A 21,861-nucleotide genomic window follows, 5' to 3' on the forward strand; every position below is an offset into this window, starting at 1 on the left:
TTTTGTTTTACGGCGGTTTTTCCCGAAGTCGCAAAAGTATGACGTCACAACATTCTGATTGGTCACTTGCAATGTTGATCCTGGAACAAAATGTTTTAGTATGACGATCTGGGAACAACACCAACACGACGATATCAGATTGTGTGTCGCAAAATAAACTGTTTACGGCAATATTTTTTCACCGTTTTGATGGTCACTGTAGTGGCTATATCAATTTCTTAAAGTTCTCTCTTTCTCTTATATTTAATATAGCCACACTAAGGACGGACAAGCGCCTGTTTTTATGCGTTGTGGTTAGCAACAACTACGGTAACACCATCGCGTGTCTGCTTGTTTATGTTCCACATAAACCTTTCACAATAAAGCTCAAGATCCCGTTGAGACTTTTCAAAATAAACTGAATCACGTGAAAGAGCAGATTATTTACGGATGAGAAGTAAAAAAAAAAAAAAAAAAAAAGACACCAGGTGCTAAAAAACAAAACAAAACCTTAGACTCAAACGTTAGAACAGGCTTTTCCCCGCAGCACGCCGTGTAATAAATACTCACAAAGAAAACGGCGGCCGTTATAACTAGGGCTGGGTATCGTCACTGATTTCTAGAATCGATTCAATTCCGATTCACAAGGTCCCGAATCGATTCGATCCACGATTCGATTTAATTCGATTCGATTCGATTCAATTTAAATCTGGGAAATTTTGACAGTCAGAAATATAATTCAGATCAGTACATTTACATATTTTTGTATCTATAAAAAGGAAGCTGACACTCGCAAGACTTTATCCAAGCTGTGAGCATCACAGCAGATGCCTTTGTGTCAAAGTAGCTGAAGATAAAACACAGAAAAACATGTAGGTGATTTTCCTGGCCTGGGATTTTATAAAAAATATTCTGCAGTACATCAAAAACGAAAGAAAACCATTAATTAATGAACATTACCTCTGACGTTACAGCGGTTTTATTAGAGACACGGCTAAGCATTTTGCATTTTGAATAATTTTAAAAAGTTTAAATTTGTTCAGTATTGAACAGCAGAAATGAGGTTTTCTTTTCGGAAGAATGTAAAAGGGAAAAAAACAGCGGCCGACAGCGCTGTAAGCAACAGTAAACTTGTGCGTAACAAGCAAGCGAATAATGAAGAAAGCAAAACTGTTCGAGAGAGAGAGAGAAAGAGAGAGGGAGAGGGAGAGAGGGAGAGAGAGAGAGCTGCGCATCGCAATGGAAGCAAAACAGTAAAAGAGTGAATTCATGACGATGTTTATGTGAAGCGTTTGGATCTTCTTTTGCTGCTGGTTCGGTCAATATTGTTTGGAGAGAGATCAAACTAACAGCCTTAGAATCAGCGCATAAAGGGCGTGAACACAAAGCGCGGACCCGGATCAGCGAGCTGTCGGCTTTCACTTTCAGCCCCGACTGTGAGAAAGGCGACATCTAACTGATTCTGATCCGCGGGTCACGCCCTGTGTTTAAGTCTATGTAAAGAATCCCTGTACCTGCTCTCATTTACTGTTTGGTGGTTCTTGAAATTTTGTGAGATGTCACCAGAGATTCTGGCATTTCGGACAAAATAAATTTATATTAAAAAATTGATTCAGGATTTTAATGAATCGATTTTACGTTATCCAAGCCAGAATCGATTTTAATCGATGAATCGATTATAAAAACCCACCCCTAGTTATAACTTATGTCTAAAAATGTATCGTTTCATGCATCGGTTAAAACACTCGACTCCAGGTACACGATGCCCAGCTGGAAACACTTCATGCAACTCAAGCTGCCCGAGAGTCACAGAATTTACAGAAAATGTTACATTTTTGTGATATGTAAAGCGCTATACAAATACAGACCATTTACCATTTATATCGTTATCTGGACGATAGAATTCTTATATCGGGATATGAGATTCTGGTCATATCGCACAGCCCTAAGCCGAACTACGGTTTTCACTGACAGTTTACCGAAGGATTTTTCTATTTTTAAATACACTTACAGATGGTCACACTGCTATAAACCCACTGTTCCCAAGTCTGGATCTTCAAAAATAAAATAAATCAGAGCAACATGGATACCTCCTCTTTGAGTGCCTCTATATACACTCAACAAAAATATAAACGCAACACCTTTGTTACTGCTCCCATTCCCCATGGGATGGACGTAGAGACCTAAAATTCATTCCAGATACACAATATAACCATCCCTCCCAAACAGTGGTCACAAATCAGTCCAAATGTGTGGTAGTGGGCACATCTGCTATATTGAGATAATCCATCCCACCTCACAGGTGTGCCACATCAGGATGCTGATCTGACATCATGAGTAGTGCACAGGTGTACCTCAGACTGCCCACAACAAAAGGCCACCCTGGAATGTGCAGTTTTTTGCGCTATTGGGGGTCTGGGGACCCAGAACCGGTCAGTATCTGGTGTGACCACCATTTGCCTCATGCAGTGCAACACATCGTCGCATGGAGTCTATCAGATTGTCAATTGTGGCCTGTGGAATGTTGGTCCACTCCACTTCAATGGCTGTGCGAGGTTGTTGGATATTCGTGGGAACTGGTACACGCTGTCGTATACGCCGGTCAAGCACATCCCGAACATGCTCAATGGGTGACATGTCCGGTGAGTATGCTGGCCATGCAAGAACTGGGACATTCTCAGCTGCCATCTGCCCTGAACAATGTGAACCATGATTCATCCGTGAAGCGCACACCTCTCCAACGTGCCAGACGCCATCGAATGTGAGCATTTGCCCACACAAGTCTGTTACAGCGACGAGCTGGAGTCAGGTCAAGACCCCGATGAGGACGACGGGCATGCAGTTGAGCGTCCCTGAGATGGTTTCTGACAGTTTGTGCAGAAATTGTTTGGTTGTGCAAACCAATTGTTCCAGCAGCTGTCTGGGTGGCTGGTCTCAGACAATCTTGGAGGTGAACCTGCTGGATGTGGAGGTCCTGGGCTGGTGTGGTTACACGAGGTCTGCGGTTGTGAGGCCGGTTGGATGTGCTGCCATATTCTCTGAAACGCCTGTGGAGACGGCTTATGGTTGAGAAATGAACATTCAATGCACGGGCGACAGATCTGGTTGACATTCCTGCTGTCAGCATGCTAATTGCACGCTCCCTCATTGCTTGTGGCATCTGTGGCATTTTGCTGTGAGACAAAACTGCACATTCCAGGGTGGCCTTTTGTTGTGGGCAGTCTGAGGTACACCTGTGCACTACTCATGATGTCAGATCAGCATCCTGATGTGGCACACCTGTGAGGTGGGATGGATTATCTCAATATAGCAGATGTGCCCACTACCACACATTTGGACTGATTTGTGACCACTGTTTGGGAGGGATGGTTATATTGTGTATCTGGAATGAATTTTAGGTCTCTACGTCCATCCCATGGGGAATGGGAGCAGTAACAAAGGTGTTGCGTTTATATTTTTGTTGAGTGTAGATCTGGCTCCAGTCCACACACCCTCAAATATCAAAAGTTCTCATAAAAGTATCTCATACTGTGAGCCTGTAGTGCATATGTGGAATATATTTTATCAATACCTATTTTTTTCTGCATCTTGTTACATCTTATTTCAAGCCTCTCTCCACTGCTAAAGCACCTCTGAGCTCCACTAAGTGCTTTTTAGACTAAGCTATTCAGCCTTTGTCCCTAACAGAGTAGATTAAACTGGAAAAGGAGGAGAAAGATGCAGAAGAAGAGAGAGCAGCTCATAAATTATTGAACAGCACAACTTGGTCTTCTTCGTTAACACACACAGTGTTCACTGAAGTGCAGGAAGACTCTAAAAATAACTACTGTCCCACAGAAAAGAGCAGACCATGTCCCTGCTGAGCAGCCCCAGTCTGAATCAAAGTGAAAACATAGACAGGACCTACTATTCGGAATTCTAACACCAGAATTTGTCAGGACATCATGAGGACAGAACTGAGCTGCCGAACATTCAGAAATAAATTGGGTGTCAGCAGCTTCATGCTCATTGTTTCATTCACAAAAACTAAGACGTTTGGTTTCCAATACACCAGAACACAGTGATAGTCTATCTTACATGACATACACCCCACATCTTAGTAGTAAAGGAGACAAGCAGCACTGACTGCACCTGCAACCACACCCCACAGAGACATCACACTTCTCCAAGAGTGCCAGGCAAGAAATAAAACCATGAATTTCAGCTGCTGTTCTGCTGCTCTTTAACCTTGGTGCCTGAACTTCATTTCCAATCCTAAATATATCAAAACTGCCAGGGTAATTACGGTAATAGAGAAAACTGTAATGAGTAAGGTGTTAAAATAATAAATAAGGAATTACAAATCTCTTTTGAGGGAGTGGTGCTGCCATCACTGTCTACTTCAGGAAAGGTTTAAAGGAACCTTTTGTTGAAGAGGTTTAAAAGGTATTCTGGTTAGAATTCTAATGTGCAGCTGTAGCAACACAGTCTGGTTTGGCAAAACTCCCCAACTTGTTCTATTGTATTCTATTCTGCGATCTTTCTGTTTACATGGACCATGAATTCGAAATGAAGATAGACTCACTGATTAAACCCAACAGCTTCAGTGAGGATTCTTAGAGGGATTACGAAGTATCTGACACTTTTAATCTCCTGAAAGTCACATACTCTCTCCTCTATTTCCAAAGACAACATCCCACTGAAGTCAACCACATGTACCAAAGTAAGCTAACAATATGAGCCGAAAAACATTTCTTTCTCTCCACTTAAACATCTATTAAACAGTGTCGTCATTTAGCTTTAACAGCTACATTAAGCAGAGGCTTACAGGTAACAGGCTGCTAGCCTGGGTTGGCTAGCGAATGGGCAAAAGTTTGCACAAAAACTGGAGGAAAAAAATGAAGGTGATCATTTACCTGGTCGTTCCGGCTACAACACGTTAGTCCTTATAAGAAAATGACAGTCCACAAAAGCAAAAGGGAAAAATTTACTTCAGTTGTGTTCAAGATCTCTGCATTCTCACCGCTGCTCCGTCTGCCGCAGACCTGAGTCGGCGACAACTCAAAGGAACGGAAATATCCTGTTACTCTTCCGGCTTTTGTTTTTTCAAATTAAAATATAACCACGGCATCTCCCCATCAATAGCCAGTCACAATTATTTCCTGTTTTCATGTGTCTAATATATATTTTGAATTTTGAACTGTACTTCACTTCTCTGTGTGCAGACTGCCTGACATTGACACCTGTGTCTTTAACGAATCTTTAACTGCCTGATTACAAAATAGTGTAAACTGCTAAATTGTCTCCCGAACTTCTCTCAGCAAAAAACAAAACAAACAAAACAAAACAAAAAACCACACACGCATCAGTCCATTTTTGGCAGAGCCACAATATCCTGTACAATATCCTACAGTAGGGATTTGAAAATACTCTTACCTTTATATAAAATCCAAAATCAGTTTGAACCTTCTTACCTTCATACCTTCTTATGTTTCTGAAACTCACTCTGTATTCTAACTCACCGTTTTAGATTTCCATTGCCAAACTGTGGGGAAGCAGCCTTCCTGGCTGTTAATTTTAAATACTGGTAAATGTTACTAAAATGAGGCACAGACTACCAACTATCCGAATGCCTCGGACCTTTAACAGTTACAATTAAATGTATAATTAAATGTGACCTAAATTTGACATTAACGGTCATCTCATGCTTTATAATACAAGTAATGACCTTATAATATCAGAGAGAGAATTCTATTTATTCAACAAAACACTATAAACAAGCTCTTGGTGACAGTGGGGAGGACGAATTCCATTTGAAGAGGAAATGATCTCAAGCAGAACCCTGTTCAGCAGCCTAAGTTTACAAGAAGGATAACTATGGGCTGGTTAAATTAAACTGAATGAAGGCTTCATTGTTTCATATGTGTTTTAACATTATCTTGATTCATTATCTAGATTCATATACTTTCATTAAGGTTGTTGTTACAATCAATCAGGCAAGACTCAAACGATTGCAACCAGGTGTGTTGGCCAAGGGCGGGGACCCGGAATGGAGTGGCGCCCTTACAGAGAGGAGTGAGGAGAAGAGAGAGAAACACAAACAAACGGAGCACTGGAGAGGACTGGAGGAACATGACAGCAGATCATTCACTATAATAGTGATAGGTTTGTGTAGCACACACCTATTGCTGGAATAACCAAGACAATTCTACTACAACAGCAAAAACATCTGTATAGCAGATCCATTTCACTTACCTGTATTTTTATTCATTTGAGGGATTGGTATTTTTAAAAACTACATAAAACAGAATTACATTTGTGGGTTAGTGATTCTTTATTAGGTTTATCAGGTTTGATATAGTATTTAAGTGACTGTTTGAGGAAGATGAGGAGGACTGGCCATCCTACGTGTGTGAGGAAAAAGAACCTGAGTTAGAGCTGTTCAAAATTTATTATTTGTTTTGTAAATCTAAACTCTTTGTACATGTATTTAAGAGAAGAGTGTTAGCAGTATTCACCTTTTCCTGGTTGCGTCCTTCGCTGTATATGGAGCAAAAGAATAAAAGGAGCTCAAAGTTTATGAGCGCCGCGAGTAAACTAGTGTGCCAGGTTAGGGAGCTTTGGTTATGGTGTTCCTAATTTATATATAAGTGATTGAAGTATATATGTTATTGAATTATTTATAGGACTTGGTCCAAATATAAAAAACGTCTTCCATGCGCTTTATTGCAGTTTGAGCTTTGCTTATGTGGATGTTTATTTTCTCCTTTGGTTTGATAACCCCTGACTTAGGCTATTCAGATGCTCACCTGAATCAGGTATCATATAAAAGAGACCATGCCAGAACTTTTTTTTTTTTTTAAAGTCTGAAGTTCTGGTTTCTCAAAATACTGTGCACCAATTGGACCAATTAGAGGGGGTGGGGTCTTTTGTGAGTAAATTCATCCTTTCCTTAATAAAGAGTACCATTTGATGGATACATTTTATTCCAGCCTCAGCCATGTTGGATTTATTTGATTCAATAGTGGACATTGAAGCCAGGGTACACCCTGGACAGCTCACCAGTCTATCACATAGACACAAACAACCATTTGCAGCAGATTGTGGATTTGAACCCCAGGACCTTCTTACTGTGAGGCAACAGCACTAACCATCAAAAATAGGAAAGCTATGATTTCAATTCAATTCAATTCAATTCAATTTTATTTATATAGCGCCAAATCACAACAAAAGTCGCCTCAAGGCGCTTCATAGATACAGAGAAAAACCCAACAATCATATGACCCCCTATGAGCAAGCACTTTGGCGACAGTGGGAAGGAAAAACTCCCTTTTAACAGGAAGAAACCTCCGGCAGAACCAGGCTCAGGGAGGGGCGGCCATCTGCTGCGACCGGTTGGGGTGAGAGAAGGAAGACAGGATAAAAGACATGCTGTGGAAGAGAGACAGAGATTAATAACAGATATGATTCAATGCAGAGAGGTCTGTTAATACATAGTGAGCGAGAAAGGTGACTGGAAAGGAAAAACTCAATGCATCATGGGAATCCCCCGGCAGCCTATGTCTATTGCAGCATAACTAAGGGAGGATTCAGGGTCACCTGCTCCAGCCCTAACTATACGCTTTAGCAAAAAGGAAAGTTTTAAGCCTAATCTTGAAAGTAGAGATAGTGTCTGTCTCCCGAATCCAAACTGGAAGCTGGTTCCACAGAAGAGGGGCCTGAAAACGGAAGGCTCTCCCTCCCATTCTACTTTTAAATACTCTAGGAACAACAAGTAGGCCTGCAGAGCGAGAGCGAAGTGCTCTAATAGGGTGATATGGTACTACAAGGTCATTAAGATAAGATGGGGCCTGATTATTTAAGACCTTGTATGTGAGGAGCAGGATTTTGAATTCAATTCTGGATTTAACAGGAAGCCAATGAAGGGAAGCCAAAACAGGAGAAATATGCTCTCTCTTTCTAGTCCCTGTCAGGACTCTTGCTGCAGCATTTTGGATTAGCTGAAGGCTTTTCAGTGAGTTTTTTGGACATCCTGATAATAATGAATTACAGTAGTCCAGCCTGGAAGTAATAAATGCATGAACTAGTTTTTCAGCGTCACTCTGAGACAGGATATTTCTAATTTTAGAGATGTTGCACAAATGGAAGAACGCAGTCTTACATATTTGTTTAATATGTGCGTTGAAGGACATGTCCTGGTCAAAAATGACTCCAAGGTTCCTCACAGCGTTACTGGAGGCCAAGGTAATGCCATCCAGAGTAAGAATCTGGTTAGATATCATATTTCTAAGCTTGTCAGGGCCGAGTACAATAACCCCAGTTTGATCTGAATTAAGAAGCAGAAAGTTAGCGGCCATCCAGGTCTTTATGTCTTTAAGACATTCCTGCAGTTTAACTAATTGGTGTGTGTTATCTGGCTTCATGGATAGATAGAGCTGGGTGTCATCAGCATAGCAGTGAAAATGTATGCTATGTCTTCTAATGATGCTGCCTAAGGGAAGCATGTATAATGTAAACAGAATTGGTCCTAGCACTGAACCTTGTGGAACTCCATAATTAACCTCAGTGTGTGAAGAGGACTTCCCATTTACATGCACAAATTGGAGTCTATTAGATAGATATGATACAAACCACTGCAGTGCAGTACCTGTAATACCTACAGCATGTTCTAATCGCTCTAATAGGATATTATGGTCGACAGTATCGAATGCTGCACTAAGGTCTAGCAGGACAAGCACAGAGATGAGTCCACTGTCAGAGGCCATAAGAAGATCATTTGTAACCTTCACTAAAGCTGTTTCTGTGCTGTGATAAGCTCTGAAACCTGACTGAAACTCTTCAAATAAACCATTCCTCTGCAGATGATCTGTTAGCTGTTTGACAACTACTCTTTCAAGGATTTTTGATATGAAAGGAAGGTTGGAGATTGGCCTATAATTAGCTAAGACTGCTGGGTCTAGAGATGGCTTTTTGAGTAAAGGTTTAACTACAGCCAGCTTGAAGGCCTGTGGTACATAGCCGATTATTAGAGATAGGTTGATCATATTTAAGATCGAAGAATTAATTAATGGCAGGACTTCTTTGAGCAGTTTTGTAGGAATGGGGTCTAAAAGACACGTTGATGGTTTGGAGGAAGTAATTATTGAAGTTAACTCAGAAAGATCAATTGGAGAAAAAGAGTCTAACTTAACATCAATGGTACTAAGAGTAGCTGTAGATAATATTACATCTGTGGGATGATTACTGGTAATTTTTTCTCTAATGATAAAAATTTTATTTGTGAAGAAGTTCATGAAGTCATTACTAGTTAACGTTAAAGGTTAAAGATTTCAAGTCTTGATGCAGAATTTTCTTTACATTTTTGTCCTTGACAGGTTACCCCATAATAAAAAGCAATAACATACACGTGGTGTGTGTGTAGTTGTCTGCCTCTTATAACTCCAGTGATTTTTCTGCAGTTTGAAATCTCATGTGATCTTGTTAATTTCATGAGTCCAGCAACTAAACACTACAGTAGATTGTATAATGTCATCTCTACAAGAACAAATTAAGTTGTTGAATTTCATACAGATCCTACGTGATTTAATTCAAGATAGAACCAAGACATTTATGTGTTCAAATTACAAGGTAGACTTTTTTAATGAAACAACCACCCATTTACTTTTTTTGGTATACCAAAAAAAGTAGAGGCGGCTGCTCGACTTGACTGAGATGGATGCCTTCCTCAAACCACGATCAAAAGCGCGCGAGACTGAAATCCCGTGCGGTGTCGCAGGATTTAACATTGCTATTTTATTGACTTACTTTACTCGAACATGATATGAACAATTTAATCTACCCGCTCTGCATATTATGTAGTTTCTATATAGTTACACTTAATTTTAAAGCATGAGGCACTTGTGTTAAATACCAGCAAGATGCTTACATAAATCCAAGAGCTGGCCAATCCCTTTTTTTTTAGTGTAGTAGCGGTACTTCTACTTCTACCACCTCTGGTTATATGCAGAGAAAAGAATAGTACAACAATCTTTACAGACAACTACGAAAGCTTTAGCCTACCTTTATAAGTATACATGCAGTGCTCATAAAGCCAATTTAGCTTTTGTATCTTCTGTCTAAAAGATCATAGAATATGCAGAATATGCATATGCATCTCCCGGTGCACTTTGGTTAAGATGCAGGGTAGCACATATCACCTTTCACTAATGTTTCTCTCCTTAGCCTCTCAACCTGCCTCATAGCAGGTTGGGCAAGTACTAAATCAGAGAGTACTTGATCCACTTTAGCTCATGTGCTGCTGGTATGCACTCAGTCAATAAAAATAAAATTGGTGGAATCAATATATAATATTTGCTGGAGAAAGATGAGAGAAAAAGATAGAAAAAAGAAATAAGCAATAATAATAGAGAAAATTCAACAAAAAGTCTAAAGTTCTGGTTTCTAAAAATACTGTGGACATATGTAAAATCAGTATTTTTTCAGAAAAAAAAAAAGAAATAAAAAGAATCCTGATGTTGTGCACTAAAATGGCCTTATCTGCTTTTCCTGTGTGATCTAGTTAAGACCTATGCAATCTATGCATCCGAGCTGAGCTGAAGTTCTCTCATGTCCTCTCTTCATTGGCTTCCTGTTTATCACAGAATTAATTTAAAAGTCCTAATGTTGGCTTATAAATCCCTAAACAGTCTTGGTTCTCCATACATTTCTTACCTTTCGTACTTCAGTCTTATATGCCCTCGCGGGCCCTTATATCAGTTGACCAGCTGCTTTTGGTTGTCCCCAAAACTAGGCTGAAACTTAGAGAAGAACGGTTTCAGGGGCCCATGTACAGTTGTGGGACCATTCAAGAGGCAAGTGAAAAAAAAAGACCACAATAGTATTTTCTCAAATACTGAGATCTTGAAACCATATATTATCAAAAGACAGACAAATGTGTTTTTTTTATAATTACAATTGAATTGGTGGAATACAGTAGTCTACCTGCCCTTTTCTTTCCTACACTACTAAGGCTAGTGGTATTTCTTAAAGTCAGCTAACTGGTGGATACTTCCAAAGTAAGTGAAACAGGCATGAAAGGAAAACAAACAAACAAACAAACACATTCATTGTGATGACATGCAAAGTAATTTGCATGACTGTGGTACTTTCAGGAGCTGCAGGAGTTGTTGGAAGAAGACAACAACAAGTGTGTATGTTTATGAATGTGTATAAAAACCATATAAACAGTATATTCATTGTGAAAAACAAAACAAACACACAAAACAACATGAAAAGCTCTGACAGTTTAGTTTTCCATTCAATATAAGATACTTTAGATATTTTACACAAATTATACAGTTATGATTCCTTTTTTTTAAAGCAAGGCACACTCTCTCTATTTCAAACTATTGTGTATGATTTGTCTGATCATCAAAACAAGTTGGCTAGACCACATCAAACATTTGTGCCTAGGGGTCTGTAACTTAATAGGCATACATGAAAGGGTCTAGCAGGGTGACAGGTGAGCCACACGAGAGTTATAGCAAGCGGTGTACTTCTGTCAGAATGCAACAGAGTCGCTGTCATGTCTGACCATATGTGTCTGTTTATATATCCATATTGTTGAACACGCCGGTTATCTTCAATGCATGGCTTTTATTCAAACTATGTAGCATTTTTTAACTTTGAAAGTGCTATACAAATAAAGTTATTATTCATTTATATGGTTGAGAGGCTGAAAAAATGTTGTTGTCTGCTTTGCTGCAAATACAAATACAAATTTAAATTATTTTGGAAAATTGTGGACAACATGATTGAGGCTTTGCCTCATGTTTGATAACTAAGGTGCTCAGTTTGAAACTGGTGTATTATACTGATTGCGATTATTCATTTTGAATCATTCTTAGACACTACAATAGGTCATCCAACTAATTGATTGCTTTTGAAAGAAACATTTGCATGTGCCCCAGCTGAATTTGGGTTTGTAAAGGAAAAATAATTGAAAATGTTTGCAAGCTGCTTATTCCAATAATATTAATTGCACACACTGTACACATGACATCATGTATGGCGCCTCTGACCCCTAAATGTTTGATCCTAGCTTCGTCCTGTAAAAGAAGAAGAACAAATTCACTTTTATTGGGTGTATTTAGTGTTTAGGCTAATGAAGTAATTATTCCAAACCAGTCGGTGGCGCCCAGGCGTCGAGTTTGCCACCGTCACATGAAGAAGAAGAAGACGCCACAAGAGGGCAGGGCTAGTATAACTGTAGAAGAAGTTTCTGGTAACCTTGGGAAGCTACGCTCATGTTTGCTGTCCAACACTTTTCTGTGTGTAATTGAGTGTCTCAGTAACTCCGGTTGTTAGACGGCGGGAGCTGCAGTACTGACTCTAACCTGGTGCAGGCTAAGCCGAAGCTATAGGCTGTTTACTAACTGTCAGCAGTGATGTTCGGCTGTTTGGTCGCAGGGAGGTTGGTGCAGACAGACGCGGTGCAACTTGCCCCGGACAAGTTCCTCTTTAACCTGTCGGACTACGAGAATGTGAACCATGTGGTGGTATTTATGCTAGGTACCGTGCCATTCCCTGCCGGCATGGGCGGTGCCGTATACTTCTCTTTCCCTGATCCGGCGAGTGGCGGTCCCGTGTGGCAGCTACTCGGCTTCATCACCAACGATAAGCCAAGTGCCATCTTCAAGATCTCTGGGCTGAAGGCTGGGGAGGGCGGGGCGCACCCCTTCGGTATTATGACCTCTTCTGCGTCTCCCTCCGTTGCTCAGGTCGGCGTGTCAGTGGAGGCTCTGGAGCAGCTGGCTCAGCAGATCCCGGTGTCCAGCGCCGCCGTGTCCACCGTGGACACCTTCCTGCAGTTCACCCAAAAGATGTTGGACAGTCTGTACAACTTCGCCTCTTCCTTTGCTGTGTCGCAGGCCCAGATGCTGCCAAACCCCACAGAGACTTTTATTCCTTCCAGTTGCATCCTCAAGTGGTATGAAAACTTTCAGAGGAGGATGGCGCAGAATCCGAATTTCTGGAAAAACTGAAGGCATTAAAGACCAAAGAGCAAACCTGCTAAGACAATTCCCAGGGTGCCTAACAAAAGCAGTGTCGACCTTCATCTCTGTCACAATGCCTCTTCACCTACAGAAAAACTGCTGCTCACAATGACTCCATCCCATCTTTTATCGGTCTGAACAATAAAGCACTTGAATTTAAAAGGAAAACACAATTAAATTGAATCCATTCAGTTGGTTTTCAATGTCTTAGTCTTGCTTAATAGTTTTCCTCCCATGAGAGCTTTTAGTTGTTTTGTTAGGGCATAGGGCATTTCTTCAGTATGGTCAAGACCATGTCTTTGGAAGACATGATCAGAAAAATGAAATAAGGAAACATTTGGATTTTTGTAATGGGCATAAAAATCAGAGGGAAAAGCAAAACAAAAAACAAGTCAGTATGATCCAAAGAGATACACAAGTGCAAGAACAAAACTAATTAATTAACATACATGCTGATATTTAATTATCATAAACTGTATAAAAACTAAAATGGGGCAGATTCAAGAGGTTTGAGAGTGTGTTTATGATTGAATTATTAGTACTTGTGTTACAAGATTGCAGTGCTGTGCTCTCAAAGCTTCATTGAAGCTTCAGTTTGAAGTTATGTTAAATAAATAGTGCATTTTAATTTTTGCCAGTTTATTATATTTATTTCTTCAAAAGAACTATGTTTTCCATTATAAAAAGTCCATTCTCAAAACTGTTTTCTTTTCATTTTTTTGAAGAATGAATTTTGATATTTTACAAGAAGATAAGTTTTTGATTCTTTTATTTTATTTAGAATAAAATACATTTTGCAAGTGCTGTGCAGTTTTGCATCACTTTTTATCATGTGCCAAATCTGACAAGCCTTTGGAAATCTAAATAAAATAGAAAATTGTTACTTTTATGGTTTTCTATTCTAAAAAACAGTTGGAACAATTGCCAGTAGGTGGGGCTACTGCATTGTTTCATATCTAAGTGAATTGTTTTTCTTCATCTTTCATGCGGTTGTGTTCAATGTGTATTCAGTGTGACATATTACCCAATGCAGGGCTCGCAAAATTTCAAAGTCCCTGGTAGCCCTTCGGGCAGGGACTCTTCAGTTTTTGGTAGCCCAAAATAAATTTAAGTAGCCCGAATAAAAAAGAGCGCAATTTTTTGATTGATGTTTTGTTTCCTGTTTTGTTTCTGTTACAACATTATACATTAAAGTATAATATTGTAACAGAAACAAAACATTAATCAAAAAATTGTTGAAACACAAATTACAACATTGTATAAAAATTTCAATCATCAACTCAAATACTTGGTTCTAATTAAACAGAAATTTCTATGAACTTGTAAGAACTGTAGAACATGAATTGGTCTGTGTCAGATCCTGAATTTGAATTTTCCACTGAAGTCACGGGTTTTTGAAGTTTGCAAAGACTGCTAAATTGTGCCTGTGGTAGTTCACTCTTTGCAACATAGTACGCTGTTCTAAGCAGATTTTTCAGGTTTATTTTTAGTATGTTATTTGCAATTGGTGTTTGTTCTGGGAAAGATAGTGCAGACTGAGCAATAATGCATTTCTTATGGGTTCTAACGGGGACCTTTCTTAAAATGACTGGTCCCAATAACAAAGGCGCTTGTCGACTCGGAAATCGAGGCAAAACCAACGACACACCCGGCAGAACATTATGTTATTTACACGGGTGCACATAAGTGGTCCGTATGTGTGCATTCGCTGTCAAAATAAAAGATAAGAAGTTGCAACACGCGTTTGCGTCCATATAAAAAGCACTGTTTTTGTCCGCTAGAGTGGGATTTTCACGGCACATTCTGAACCACATCTCTGTGCGTTCATCATTTGTTTGAAGCCAGCTCACCTCCTGCAACCACTTTTGCGATAATACGTGCTTCTTTTGTGGTTTGGACTCCTTCTGACATTTCTTTGGAGGTGGAGGAACACCAAAGTAATTGCTTAAAGGAGCTTCTTCAACATCTTTAAGAGTTCTAAACAAATGTCTGTCCTTCTCCAGAAAATCCTATGTACGCAAACACGCGTTGCAACTTCTTATCTTGTGCGCGTTTTTTATTTTGACAGCGAGTGCGCACCTGCGGACCACTTATGTGCAGCCCTGGTTATTTAGCTTGTCATATTGCAGCCACAGAAATTATTTTGTCCATGAAACCATAAAGCTGCACTTTCTTTTTGCCTTATAGTCTGATTTGTCATAACTTTTCCGTTTTGTGGTAAGCTTTTCTTTGGCTGTCACTTCTTCACCCTGACCTGTCTTATTTGGCTCAGCAGAACTAAAATATATATCCTGCTGCTTTTACACACCAGTGGCGTGTCTAGAAAATTTTTGTTGGGGGGGCCAGGTAGGGGCACAGATTTGGAGAAGGGTGGCAGATTTAATTGGCAGATAATGTTTAAAAAAAAAATTCTACCAACCCTTAACCATAATTCAATAATCCTATAAACCTAATAACCAAATGCACTTTTAACTCTTATTAGAATGAGATTTTAACCACTACGGTGCAAAGTTTTTAGATACTGCGTTGATAAAGTACAAGAGATACAATCAGTGCTTTGTCAGTGTTTACTCAGCAGTCAAGGACATCAATATTTACATAGTATTTTTACTGACATATAGTGCACATATGTTTTGGGCAAAAACATTTTTGAATATTAAAATACGAACATTTTTAACATACAATTGACAAATTAGCCAATTCCAATGTAAAACTTTATCTGCTTATTAAAAAAAGAAGATAATCTTCTCACAAACTGGTGTTTGATTTTGAAACAGGAAAAAAGTGGGGAAACAAATGAAAAGACTAACATTTGAATAAAACCTGAAAGCAAGTAAATACTTTCTATGCTGCCTTATGGTAAACTTTGGTAATATTGATAAAGAACAACACTGGCTGATGATGAAATACAGTCAGCTGGCATGGTGACACTGCCAGTATTAACCTGCAGGGCTGGACTGGGACAAAAAAATTGGGCATTTTCACTACAGACCGACCCACCAGGTATTAAAGCCATAAAGACTTTGACTGAAAACAAACCCTGTTGTGACAGTGATGTATAGTCTTGTTGGTATATGTATGATTTCTATACATTTTACGTCAGATAAAAACTTTGGTTGTAAGATTTAGATAATTATTTAATAAAAGCTAGGTATTTTAAACGAGAATAAGAAAGAAAAGTATTTCTTTGTGCCTTTCCCTGTTAATGCCCTACATGCCCCCCTGGCAAAACTTTCCTAGACCCGCCCCTGCACAGTTACCAGCTGTCAGCTACATAAAAAAGGATCCTGGTGTTATTTGTCTCTCAGAAACAGTTCATAACTTCCCTTCAACTCATTCATGTGACCTAAAAGGTAAACCTGTTTCTCCATCACCTGTTCAGCTCTGATGGTTCAGTAAGGACATCTCCTGGTATCATCTTCATGTTTCCCTCTCACCACATATCCAAACCGATATCATGACCAGCAGCTTTACAGCTGTGGCTCCAGCAAACAACAGCTGATACTAGAAATTAATATTAAATAAATTCTAACAACAGCTGATCAAGCTTAAACGTGCTGCTGTTGTTTAGCGCGACATCCGCTGGTTTCCTCTTTCTGGTGCAAAGTGGGCGATAAATAAACAAGAGAGAAAAGCCGATCAGCTGATCATTGATCAGTTTCATGATTGAAGTAGCAACAGGAGAGGCAGGGGAGAGAATGAGAGAAGAAGAGGCAGCTGTGCAGCATAAAGACAGAATAAATCCAGCTTTGTGTCTTTTTTCCATTCTAGCTAAAGTTCGGGACAAACTGCGTCTCTTCTCAGCTCAATACGAAACGTGTAATATTTTCTCTGAATGAGGGACCATTCCATTTTTTTAAGGAGCCGTTGGCAACTCTACTAACTAACCTTATGAATAAAATAAAGTTCACTATCAGTAACATCATAGCACCCACCCAGCTGGCTAAAACGCAGTATGAGTTATTGCAACTGACAGTAAAAAGTCAGCAACATGAAAATAAACTCCACCTAAACTTGGTTTATATCTGACCCAGATAGACTGCAGGGCCCTGTTTCAGGAAGCCGGTTTAGAAAACTCAGAGTGAAAAACGATACGCAGGGTTGAGTAACCCCGAACTGTCCAACTCGGAATATTCGGTTTCAGAAAGGCTGATAACAATTAGTTCAGTCAACGCGGAGTTGCTTTAACCCCAAGTGAAGCGCGCGGACGAGGATACATAAAGCCCTGATAAGCGGAGCACAGATTAAGCGAGTCACCATGGAGACGGAGGGAAAGAAGGCGCGGTCAATGTATTTCACAGCGCTTGAGGCCGAAATTCTGATGGCAGCATATGCCGATAACATGCAAATTCCGCGGAAAAAAGTAACACAGCCACAGCTGCAAAAGAAAGGGAGCATGCATGGCAAAACATAGCCGACAGAGTCAATGCGTGAGTGTTAATTTAAACATTGATCTAGGGATTTCCACCCATTTAACACGTTATTTTATCATATGTTATTTTATTTGTTATTTTATACATTTTATTTTGTGATGTGATGTGAGCGCAGGTGCAACCCAACAGGCCCCAAACGTTCCTGGCAGCAAGTAAAAATGAAATATAAAAATATAGTCCAAACAGGTAAGGTGTAATTGTATTATGAGCCATAGTGCTTGGTCTGTTTGTCCCATGTAAATCAATTGCAGTTAGAGGCTACATTAATTTTCTTTCTGTAAGCACTTATTGAAATTATCTGAGCACATTACAAGTACATATTTGCTTACTCTGTATGCTCAAATGTGACCCGTTATAGCCAACAGAAAAAAAGCGGAGGCCCGAAAAACAGGTGGGGGTCCTCCACCACCACCACTCACAGAGGCTGAGCAGTTGCCCTCAGCCAAAACAGTGGGCGCCCTGTGGCCGAAGGCATCTCTGCGGGGACATCCTCTGAGTCAATAACCCCGCAAGACACAAGTGCCTACATAAGGGGTAAATCCAAAATAATACATGATGTGCATACATCCTTTCTTCACAGTCACCTTTGCAGTGCTACTCATTCATTTGATAAACTCTTTACCATAATGGATTATTTTGTAGTGAAGTTATTTTCCGACTGATTTTGCCTTCCCTCAGTCTTGGTTGTCTTTGAGAGCATAATGACAATGAAGTGTAAGGTGATTGGTATGTTTGTTAATTGCCATTTGGTCCCTTGTAAGTTATAAGTGACCTGTATAAACCTCATATTCTATCAGTTGATGGTGATGGTGTACTGCATCTGGTGCAGCCTCCTGTTGAGCCAGACCAACATGCAGTTGTGAGTAATACTCCACAGATTATATGAGTTTACAGTAGAACAGCAATGTTGTCTATTTCTTTACTACAGGAAAATAATGAAGAAACATTGACAGCTGTTACAGAGGAGGAAGCAACAGAGACACTTTATGAGGTTTACATCTTTTAATACTTTGTGTACAGGAAATACAGGCGACCAATAAAGCCAGTTGAACAAAAAATCTGTTTATTCTTCTTTCAACATGTTGAGATGATGGGTCAAAGGAAATGATTGTGACATATGGTGTCTCTGACTGCTCTTCCATCTTGTATGTCCGTGGGAGGGTCAGGATGTTCATGGTTTGGATCACTGCTGATGTTTGGTTCAGAAGGACAGTGTTCTCCTCTAATTGTGGCAATGTTGTGAAGAATCACACATGCCACAATAATGTCACATGCCCTTTCTGGGGTGACCCTGAGTCTTTGCAGGCACTGGAACCGGGCCTTAAGCATTCCGATAGTCATTTCAATTCTGGCTCTTGTCCTGCAATTAGCCAGATTATATCGCTGCTGTGGGCCCGGTTCAGGGTCAGGGTAAGGGGTAAGCAAATAGGGTAAACATGGATACCCCCTATCACCAAGCAAGTAGCCAGTGAACTCTCCTAAGACAGAAGGATACACTTCAGTTCAAATGTCCCTGAAGCAATTGGTCTTTATATATTTTACAGTATTCTCAACTCACCATGTCCAAATTTTGTGCTCAGTGTACATTCACGGAATATTTGTGAGTCATGGACAGAGCCTGGCCACTTGGCTTCCACATTTGTGATAATGTTGGCAGCATCACATATGATCTTCACAGTGCAGAGAACACAAATTAGCATCCATTACTATAATGAAATAATTTGTTAGTTTGAAATGCTACAGGGAACTATGTACCTGTACATTGATGCTGTGGAAAGACTTCCTGTTCACATAGTCTCCTTCATTTACTGAAGGAGCAATGATTGGAATGTGAGTGCCATCTATACAGCCAATCACGCCTGGGAACCGTGAGAATAAATGTAAAATTTAAGTAGTAGTTCAAGTATCACCACATCATGAATTAAGTTTTGGTCATCCTGATACCTGCAATTTTGTGGCATCCCTCTTTGATAAATCTTGTGGGTCTATGACCGGGGAACACCACAAACGAGTACAGGAGACGTTTCAGTGCAACTGTAACATTCCTGACTGCCCGACAGACGGTAGCCTTGGAAACGTGCTCAGCGTCACCAATATTATACAGAAAGCTCCCGTTTGCAAAAAACCGAAGTGCAATACAAATAATATGTAATGAACTGAGAGCATGTCCGCGATGTGTCACATGCGTAATATATGGCCTGAGGATGTTATCCAAATAACTTAGAGATTGTGCTGAGAAACGGTAACGTTCGCACAGAAAATCATCAGGAAATGATAAAATGTCCAAACGCGCTCTAATCACTCTCTCCCAGCGGAGAGCTCTGCGGAGAATTTGTGCTTCACGATCTACTGGCTCTTCAAGGAAGGGGCACGCCATGTCTGACACTTCCTACTGTCAGGTTTCCGACAAAGGGGCGGAGACAGTCAGGGTTAGTTGTAGTAAACCTGCTAGGGGGCAGGTTAGCTTCACGGAGTGTGTCGTCATAGTGACTCACTGAGGCTTCATCTGAACTCGCTTTGTGAAACCGAAAACCCAGAGTTTTCGTTAACTCAGGGTATACTTACTCAGTTTTTCCACTAAACCGGCTTCCTGAAACAGGGCCCTGGTCATAACTTCTTACCTGAAGTTCAGTTCACCTGACACTCGGACTGGCGGCTGCCTCGGGGCTCTCCTCCTGCCTCCCCTTCCCTCATCCACCTGCTGGCCTCTGTGGAAGCCCCACCATAGCCACCACCAAACAACGGAGTTATTTCTACACATCGACCTGCATCTGGCCAATCCACCACCTCTCATTGTTCATGCCATTACAAAAAAAAATAAAAAATAAGTCACTGGGGATATGTCCGGTATGCCCGATGGCCAGTCCAGCTATGTTAACCTGCAACCAAATCTGCAGCTCCATACAGCAATGTTACGACTTAGATTACATCTTATAACTCATAACTCTTATGTTAGCTGCCCTCAGTAGCATACTGTCTGAAATATTCGACGGCTGCAATAATTCTTTAAGTGTTATTTTTTCCTTGGTATTCTAATTTTACCGAAGTTTACTAAACTCAACAAACTTAATATTACTTACCGGGACATTTATTCTGTCATTTTCTTTCACCGAAAAATTGATTCCTGCAGTGCCGTCTTTCGCGCTTGGCTCTCCTACCTTTGCTAACGTGATGCACATAGCGCAGAAGCCGATGCTGCATTCACTTACACTCGGATATCTGAGCGTCACCGTGAAAACATAATCGGACATTTGATATTTGATTGAATTTTATTATTTTGCCTTTGGGGTGGCACCTGGGGTGGCCAGTCTGGTTGGGGGGGGGTGGCCTGTGCCCCCCCAGGACACCCCGCTGGACACGCCATTGACAACAGGGCCTGTGCTTCTGGATGAGGCCATCCACATGAGTTCTATAAGATAAAGCCATAAACATGTTTGTCTGAGTCTTCTATCAAAAGTTACAGCGATTTATATGAAGTTGTACGAAAATGCTTTCTTTCGCCAAGACAATGTGTTTCTCACTGTTACATGCATTTGAATGGGAAACTCGCCCGAGACAAAGTATAGGTTTTCATTATGTGAATAATTTTAAAATCTTAGCTCAAACGGCTGCAAAAGCTATTTGCCCAGCACGGGGATATTGAGTTCTATAAGATAAAGCCATAAACATGTTTGTCTGAGTCGTCTATCAAAGGTTACACCGATTTATATAAAGTTGTGCAAAAACGCTTTATTTCGCCAAGACAATGTGTTTCTCACTGTTACATGCATTTGAATGGGAAACTCGCCCGAGACAAAGTATAGGTTTTCATTATGTGAATAATTTTAAAATCTTAGCTCAAACGGCTGCAAAACCTGTTTGCCCAGCACGGGGATATTGAGTTCTATAAGATAAAGCCATAAACATGTGTTTCTGAGTCTTCTATCAAAAGTTACAGCGATTTATATGAAGTTGTACGAAAACGCTTTCTGTCGCCAAGACAATGCGTTTCTCACTGTTACATGCATTTAAATGGGAAACTTGCCTGAGACAAAGTATAGGTTTTCATTATGTGAATAATTTTAAAATCTTAGCTCAAACGGCTGCAAAACCTGTTTGCCCAGCACGGGGATATTGAGTTCTATAAGATGAAGCCATAGACATGTGTGTCTGAGTCGTCTATGAAAAGTTACAGCGATTTATATGAAGTTGTACGAAAATGCTTTCTTTCGCCAAGACAGTGTGTTTCTCACTGTTACATGCATTTGAATGGGAAACTCACCCGAGACAAAGTATAGGTTTTCATTATGTGAATAATTTTAAAATCTTAGCTCAAACGGCTGCAAAACCTGTTTGCCCAGCACGGGGATATTGAGTTCTATAAGATAAAGCCATAAACATGTTTGTCTGAGTCGTCTATCAAAGGTTACACCGATTTATATGAAGTTGTTCAAAAA

The 21,861-nt window shown here is 40.2% G+C and overlaps 2 protein-coding genes and 1 long non-coding RNA gene across 4 annotated transcripts in view; 1 reads left to right on the top strand and 2 right to left on the bottom strand.

Moving 5' to 3' along the window:
• The window catches only part of heatr5a (HEAT repeat containing 5a), a 51,550-nt gene extending 46,492 nt beyond the window's left edge, over positions 1 to 5,058 (bottom strand). Inside the window, exon 1 of the mRNA XM_082516293.1 lies at positions 4,875 to 5,058. The gene's annotated coding sequence lies outside the window, so the exon portion shown is untranslated. The remainder of the gene's footprint in view (positions 1 to 4,874) is intronic.
• A 7,038-nt stretch (positions 5,059 to 12,096) lies between these two features.
• On the top strand, positions 12,097 to 13,796 carry hikeshi (heat shock protein nuclear import factor hikeshi). The gene has a single exon (XM_082516542.1). It carries the CDS (start codon positions 12,384 to 12,386, stop codon positions 12,978 to 12,980), a length of 597 nt encoding a protein of 198 aa, XP_082372668.1. The 5' UTR covers positions 12,097 to 12,383; the 3' UTR covers positions 12,981 to 13,796.
• A 4,670-nt stretch (positions 13,797 to 18,466) lies between these two features.
• LOC309695764 lies at positions 18,467 to 20,691 on the bottom strand. 2 transcript variants are annotated; one of them, XR_014273226.1, is made up of 3 exons: positions 20,506 to 20,691; positions 19,181 to 20,133; positions 18,467 to 19,095 (listed from the first exon to the last, which is right to left on the bottom strand). It is a non-coding gene; the product is annotated as an uncharacterized lncRNA (long non-coding RNA). The 2 variants fall into 2 exon arrangements; XR_014273227.1 differs by having other exon boundaries at positions 18,467 to 20,133.
• Positions 20,692 to 21,861: the final 1,170 nt, after the last annotated feature.

The sequence above is a fragment of the Aulonocara stuartgranti genome, assembly GCF_965226115.1.
Source record: "Aulonocara stuartgranti genome assembly, chromosome: 19".
Taxonomy (NCBI): domain Eukaryota; kingdom Metazoa; phylum Chordata; class Actinopteri; order Cichliformes; family Cichlidae; genus Aulonocara; species Aulonocara stuartgranti.